This window comes from Scylla paramamosain, unplaced genomic scaffold, assembly GCF_035594125.1.
Source record: "Scylla paramamosain isolate STU-SP2022 unplaced genomic scaffold, ASM3559412v1 Contig52, whole genome shotgun sequence".
Classification (NCBI taxonomy): domain Eukaryota; kingdom Metazoa; phylum Arthropoda; class Malacostraca; order Decapoda; family Portunidae; genus Scylla; species Scylla paramamosain.
The window spans coordinates 364,181-372,500 of NW_026973717.1; the positions used below are offsets into that span (position 1 = coordinate 364,181).

Here is an 8,320-nt window from a genome sequence, read left to right on the forward strand (position 1 = left end):
TTGCTTTTTCCTAATTCCATCACCTTGCATTTCTTTGCATTGAATTCCACTTACCATTTCTTACTCCATTTATATATCTTATTTAGATCTTTCTGTAATATTTCACAATCCATATTGTTTTCCACTCTTTTCAATAATTTTGCATCGTCTGCAAACTGTCAACCTCATCCACCATATCTTTGACATACACTAGAAACATTACGGGGACTAAGACTGTCCCCTGTGGTACTCCACTTGTAACTCTACACCATTCTCATTTTTTCTCCCTTTATTACTGTTCTCATTTCTCTATCCCTCAAGAAGTCTGTAATCCAATTCAGTGTTTCCTTGCAAACCCCCTATATTTTGAATTTTCCATAGCAGTCTCTGGTGTGGTACCTTATCAAATGCTTTTTTTAGGTCTAAATAAACACAGTCTGCCCAACCCTCTCTCTCTCTCTTGAATTATATCAATTGCTCTACCATAAAAGCTCACTAAATTCGTGAAACAAGATCTTCCACTTCTGAAACCAAATTGTCTGTCAGTCAATGTATGTGTTTCTTCTAAATATTCCATACATCTGTTTTTAACCCTTCTTTCTGCTATTTTTGCCACCACACTTGTTAGGGACACTGGTCTGTAATTCAATGGATCTTCTTTATTACCTCCTTTAAAAATGGGCACAATATTGGCTCTCTTCCAGTCTAAAGGAATTTTTTCTTCCTTAAAAGAACATACTGTGGTACCTTCTGCCAGTTGTTCACAACATTCCTTAAGTATCCAGTTAGGCACTCCATCTGGTCCTTGAGCCTTATTTACATCCAAATCTTTCATAATCTTTTTAATTTCACTTATGTCCACCTGTATCTCTCTTATCACATTGTCTCTGTGCCATGCTCTTTCTCCTTCAAATTTGCTTTCTTTGGTAAATATTGACTGGAAGCATTTGTTCTTTAATTCCACTTGTAACCATGTACCTTCGTATGTGATGTCATCTTTTGTTAATTTATCTATTGTTTGCCTCTTTTTCATCTTCCCATTCACATATCTGAAGAATAATTTCGGCTCATCTTTGCATTTGGTAACTATATCTTTCTCATAATTCCTTTCTTCATCTCTCAGGATTCTGATATATTCATTTCTTGCCTTCTTGAAATCTTCCCATTTCTCACTTCCTCCTTTTTTTTTCTCCATCTATTCCATGCTGCTTCTTTTTCTTTTCTTGCTGTTATACATCTCATATTAAACCAGTCTTTTTTCTTTTTCACTTCCTTTGTTTTGATCTTTGGTACATATCTATTGACCCCTTCATTATAAATATCCATGAATATGTCTCACTTTTCCTGCGTACTGCTTGCCGTGAACAGTTGTTTCCATTTAGCCTCTGCAAAATATTCCCTCAACCTGATAAAATCTGCTTTCCTGTAATTATATCTCCCATTCTTGTAAATTTCATTCCTATTTTCTATTGGACCACTGCCTATACTGAATTCAATTAACAGATGGTCACTTTTACCTAGTGGGCACTGATAATTTATTCTTTCAATGATGTCCATTTCCTTTGTAAACAAATCTAGCCTTGATGCCTCATCATTATCCCCAAATCTTGTATTTTCTCCAATCCATTGAGTCATAGTATTTGTCATTATTAAATTTAGAAGCATATATCCCTATGACTCTTCTCCCCCATCTGTGGTCCACTCTTCCCAGCATATCTCCTTGCAATTAAAGTCACCCATAAGTGTTATATTATTACTCTCTGCCAGTATTCTCTCCAAACAGTTACTAGTATCTCTTAACAATAATATATAATCCTCTTGTGTCCATGCATTTGTCTTTGGGGGTACATAAGCCACTGCAAAATCTCTTCTTCCTTCTCCTTTCCTTTTTGTTTGAATTCTAATTACTTCTGCCATTCCTTCTCCTATTTCAACCTCTTCCACTCTTATACTCTTCTTTATAAGTAACATGACTCCTCCCCCTTTCTTATTATTTCTATGTTTTATCCACACATTATAATTACTATTACCAATTCTTATATTTTCTATTGTCCCATTTAGTTTAACTTCAGTAATACCCATAATGTAGGGCTGCTTTATCTTAATATAATTATTCAATGCTCACAATGTTGATATTAAACCATTTATATTTGTATATGCCACTGTTCACTTTTTATTTTTCCATACAATATCTACATTTTCTATTCTTTTTTTGTCAGATACCACTTCCTGAGCCTCTCGTCTTTTACCTTCCAATAGAACTTTTTTTCTCTTCCTGTTCCGTTCTCGTTTTTTGCCTTTGCTTCTTTTATTAGATCGCTTACCTTGAGTCTCTCCTCCTTATTCATGTCCCTCTTTATCCAAACTTTCCTGTATTGCTCTGTCTTGTCCAGTTTCCACGCATTCGATATCACTTCCATGGCTGTTGTTTATGCCCTAAATTTTACTTTCAGTGGTTGTTCTCCTCCTTCTATATACTTCCCCAGTCTATGTATTTCCTCAATTTTACTTATCCAGTCCTCCCCTTCTCTCTCTGTGTATTTCTTACAACATCCTCTGCTAACTTTTTTTGTTCTCTTTCCCTCTTGTATCTTACTGGCTCTGTTTCCTCTTTTAATCCATATATAACAATACATTTCTTTTTGTTCACTGTGTCCCTTACCATCGATTCCTTCTGTTTCATCAACTTTCACAATTTCCTTACTTAAATGTGTCTTTTTCTTCTTTTGAGCTTCTATGATTTCTGTAAAGTTAACTTTTTTTCCTCTTTTTCCTTCCTCCGGATTTGATGTTCACTTTTCATCCCTATCACTTCATTTTCCTGTTTTTTTAACAATATCATTATTTTCCTTTAATTTTGTTTTTAGATCAGCGCATAGTGTTTTCAATTCTTTGTTTTCCTCTTCCAGGTCATGTTATTTTTTTTCTAAATTTTTCACCCTTTCAATGAGGTCACTGATCATCCCTTCCATCAAAGCCACTTTCCTTCCTTGCATTTTATCATGTAGTTCATTATCTTCCTCAAATCCTGGGAATGGTGACCCTGTTGGCAACACTCCGCTCCCACCTATGGCGTCCGCCTTGCTGGAACTTTTACTCATTTTATTACCTCTGTTATTACTTAAATTTTCCCTTATTTATTTATTTCTGGAGACAGGACAACTCTACTTGAGCACAGCTCCTACCTGGGAACACATTCTAGACTCCTAGTGGTGGGTGTGGTCAAACAAAATCTTTCTCTGCTGGAGCTTGGATCGCTGCTTGTTTACTCGACAACGATATGTGTGTGTGTGTCTGTGTGTGTGATATTCCTTCTCATTCTAATGAACAAAGATGAATATAATTTTTTTATGCATATCACAATAAAGTTACTTGCACAACAATGGATATGGAAAATGCATTACATAATTTCAACTATTGCATCCTTAAGCTTTAATGATTTTAAAGAGAAAAATTATAGAAAACATATGAACAAGACTGGAAAATTACTATAGATTAAAAAATAATAATAATCAAGTATGTGCTGTTAGTAAATACTTTTGCACAAGAGGGATAAATAGTCAAGACAATTAACATATTAATGAAAAATTAATAAATTTGTACAGCTTTGTGGTGGCTATATACTACCAACTAATGAGACAAACTTATCTCAGGTTATACAGTACTTTGTATCTAAATCAATAATATTCTTAAACTAACTTAAAAAGTAGCATGATTATAATCTTTTCGCTTCTCTGAGACCATTACACATTACACTGCATATCTGAGACTAGTTAAAGCATACACCTATAATATGTACAAATATGCATAATTATAAACACCTACACACACAGGCACACACATTATAAATAAATAAATAAATAAATAAATAAATATATATATATATATATATATATATATATATATATATATATATATATATATATATATATATATATATATATATATATATATATATATATATATATATATATATATATATTCTTACCTAATTGTACTTTTACCACAATGAGTCAAGCTAGTAATGTCTCATCTTTTAAAGTTTATTACACACAACTTCATCAATCAATAAATTCCATTGGCTGATTGCTCTGTCAGGAAAATTATATTTTCTCACATCTTTCTTCATCCTTTTTTTTTGTACAATTTCTTACTGTGTCCTCTTAGCACTGATTGTTGTGGTACCACAAAGTCTGTGATATCATTCTTTTATTTTCCTTTTACATATATGTAAAATATAAATGTAAAACTTTTACATATATATGACATGAACATGTCACCTCATTTTCATCTCTCGGATATAGAGAGCTTCAGTTTGTCAAGCCCTTCTTCATAGTGAAGATCTTTCAAGTCTGGTACCCATTTTATACTTGATCTTTGCACTTTACCTTTTCAATTCATTTTTTTTTCAGAAGTGAATTCCCTATTACTGCTGCATATTCAAGTGTTGGTCTTACAGATGTGATTATTTTTTTAATTATTTCCTCATCTATGTATCTAAGTGATATCCTCATATTTACCGATAAGTGGTGCATGTTCCATGCTTTGGCATTTATGTGGTCTTCTGATGATGGCTTGTTATTTATTATTACATCTAAGTCTTTTTCCACAAATATCATGATTAACAAGAAAGGGCAAGAAACTCAAACAATAAATGTTTTGAATTAAGTTTATTAAATAAAGAAGCAGTGAATGGACTGACTTACTAAAAGCCTCCATCATTGACATCACCACATCTGCCCTACTTTGATGTCAGGCATGCTTTAGTCTCCCAAGGTGACTCATTCTTCTGGTATGACAGCAGTTCACAATCATCAAATTTCGTAAAGTCTTCAAGATTACCTTTTAAGGCTTAGAGGAGGAAAGAGATAATATCACTATTTCCTTCATATTCATGATGGGTCCTGCACCACTCTCCAGCATTTAGCAAGATCTTTCTTATTTAGAGATGAGGAACGAGAAAGATGCATGAAATGTGAGAAAAGTCATTTAAGGTTTCTTCTCACAGTTCCTGCCCTTGCACAGATGTCTCTGGTCAATGTGTCTTGCTCCCCCTCACTGTCTTCTGTGTATGATAATGCAATTAATTTCTTGGTTTTTCTCTTCCTTCTTCACATGTTTGCCAGGACTTGTAAACTCTCAGGTTAAATGTTAAACTTGGGGTTAACATCATTGAAATTAATGTTTTGAAGATGAGAAGATGTTGCACATCAAAGCATGCATCAATGTATTCAGTGTTTTCTTCAGATTTTTCTTGTAATGTTCTTGTAAAGTGCTTGCAAACAAGCCTACAAATAAATGATATGTGACTTTTGAGATGTCTCTCAATTCTTGTCAGGATTGTCTTCTTCACATGTTTGCCAGGACTTGTAAACTCTCAGGTTAAATGTTAAACTTGGGGTCAACATCTTTGAAATTAATGTTTTGAAGATGAGAAGATGTTGCACATCAAAGCATGCATCAATGTATTCAGTGTTTTCTTCAAAGATTTTTCTTGTAATGTTGGTAAAGTGCTTGCAAACAAGCCTACACATAAATGATATGTGACTTTTGAGATGTCTCTCAATTCTTGTCAGGATTGTTTCTTACCAGGAGATGATCTTGTTCATGTACTATATCTGAAAATTTATTCTCTTCTCAGGGTCTATCCTCTTTTGTACATTATTGAGAAGAATGCTTGAGGGGGTATAACAATGTCCTTTTCCTTCTTAGTGACATCAGTGTTGTATCAACTATTCCAATTTTTTTCATCGAGTAATCTACAATTTTCTTCGAAGCCATTGCTAATAAGTACTTAGTTGATCATTCTATTTCCTTGTGTATCTGTTTCTAAGTGCTGCAGTTGTGAATGCTCTCTGAATGAAGGCATCAATGGTAGAGATCTTGTAAGTCTGTAGGCACTCATTTCTACTATTGAGGCAATGTCTGAGATTTATAGGCTTGATATATATTTCTATATTGAAATATTCTCATTCGTGCCATCTAAAAAAACGCAAGGAGATGATTCATTTTTGCTGTTTTGTATTGTAAAGGTGAATTCACAGATTTCTTACAAATAATCTGACTAGCTCAACATCAACACTGCATTTTGTCTTTATAAATATATCGGTATATCAGCAAATTATGTCTAGATCGTCATCCTTGCAGAATACCTAAACAGCCCATGAAGAAGTTTGCTAGCAATACTGCAAAGGGAGAGCCCATGGCTAACCTACTAATTTGGAATATTTGTTCCCTTGGGTAAGGAGAAAGGGGCTTCCTTGTTGTTACATTTATTCCTTTCACCTTTCCCTAGGGAATAGATTTTTATGCTTTATTGTCTGACAATTTTGCAAAAGGACATGGTCACAACAAGGCCCCCAGTTATGCCTGCATTAAAAAAAATATATACTGAAAAACAGTTTTCTGTAGCATATCAATAGGCTTATCTCAAGACAAAGCAATCTTAATAAAGTGAATAGTTAATCAAGTTAAACTTGATTAACTAAAAATATGTGATGTTTAAAACTGCATATTTGTTATTTGCTATTCAAAAAAATAAATAAATAAATAAATAAAATTTAATAAAATGGGTAAAGCAAGGTCAAAATTCACTGAACATTAGAAGTGCAAGATTATTTCCACACCATCAATAAAACTAATCAATCCATACTTCAAAATTACATTATAGTTATGTTTTTGCACTGCAAATAATATACTGTAGCTGCATATTGAAGATACAAGATACTGAATCCATGTAATCTAAATGTTTTCTACCTTGAAACATGTACATTTCACTGTCAGATATCACTTATCCAAAAAAAAAAAAAAAAAAAAAAAAAAAAAAAAAAAAAAAAATGTATGCACCTGATTATGCAGCACTCATGCTTTTATCCCAATAATTCACATCCTGAAGGTTGTTTAATGTATTTAGTTTCAAATATATATATACATATATATATATATATATATATATATATATATATATATATATATATATATATATATATATATATATATATATATATATATATATATAAACACTATGATTCTCACCATGTAATTCGGATTCAAGCTGGCTTATTAAAAAGTTTAAATAATAATGAAAAGCTACTTACCTATTCCCATGTACATGGGAGGCACAGAAGGCAAAGGAGTAGTGAATTAGGGTTGGGTCAATCATCTGGCCCTTCTCAGCACGATCTAGGAGATCCTCCAGACAACACAAGTGTCGGTAGCATCCCCTCATACCATATCGAGCCTGGTACTCATCTAACACAAAAATCTGCCCAGGACTGAACCATCCCTATAAAAAGTAAAGACCATCACATGTAGAATATATAAAATAATTTACAAAAGTAAATTTTCAGAATATTATGACATTTTCTTGCATGCCTTTTATGAATTAATATGTCAGAATATCAGTTAATGTTGTTGGCTTCCAAAAGACATCTAGACTCAGGCTCCATCACTCACCAAATTAGCTGTTTAACTACATTGTCCCTTAACATCTAAGTGGTTTAAGCAATAAAAAAGACACCTGAAGATGTCAAAAATCCATGTATATGTGCTGTCCACTTTAGATACACACACACACACACACACACACACACATGAACTTATTTGCAGATGATGCTAAGCTGATGAGAAGGGTAGAAAATGTAAATGACTGATTTAAATGAGATAAAAAGATGGAGTAAATCTTGGCAAATGGAATTCAATTTAAGTAAATGTAAAGTAATGGAGTTTGATAAGAGTAAGAAAAGAATACAATATCATTATGAGATAGATGGTGAGAAGTTAAAGAACTCAAGAGGAAGTGGATTTGAGAGTAACAGTTACTGAAAATTTGACTACAGACAGACACATTGATAAAATTACTGGAGAGACGATGAATTTGTTAAAAAGAGTAAAAATGGCATTCTCATATTTGGATGAATGAATGATAAAAAGTTGTCCACTTCCATGATAAGACCAAGATTGGAATATGTGGCAGTGGTGTGGTCTCATCATACAAAGAGGAATATTGTAAAATTAGAAAGAGTACAAAGAGTAGTCACTAAGATGGTTCTGGATTTGAGCAATTCAACCTATGAAGAGAGATTAAAAATGATGGAAATTCCTACCCTTGAAAATAGGAGAGAGAGAGAGAGGAGATTTAATAAACATCTATAGAATGAATGATAAATGGTATGGAAAATGTGGACAAAATTTTTTTTTATAAATTTAGACACACAGAGTACAAGGAGACACAGTAAGAAGCTGTAGAAAGTTAACTGTACAAGAGACATCAAAAAGTATAGTTTTCCTCATAGAAATGTAAACAAATGGCATGAACTCAGTAAGACATTGTCAATGCTGT

At 32.9% G+C, this 8,320-nt stretch overlaps 1 protein-coding gene across 1 annotated transcript in view; it reads right to left on the bottom strand.

Annotated features, from left to right (window-relative positions):
- The window catches only part of LOC135098251 (calcium-dependent secretion activator-like), a 204,616-nt gene that overhangs the window by 24,714 nt on the left and 171,582 nt on the right, over positions 1-8,320 (bottom strand). The window contains exon 15 of the mRNA XM_064000517.1: positions 7,077-7,264. Coding sequence (XP_063856587.1) covers positions 7,077-7,264 — 188 coding nt within the window. The remainder of the gene's footprint in view (positions 1-7,076; positions 7,265-8,320) is intronic.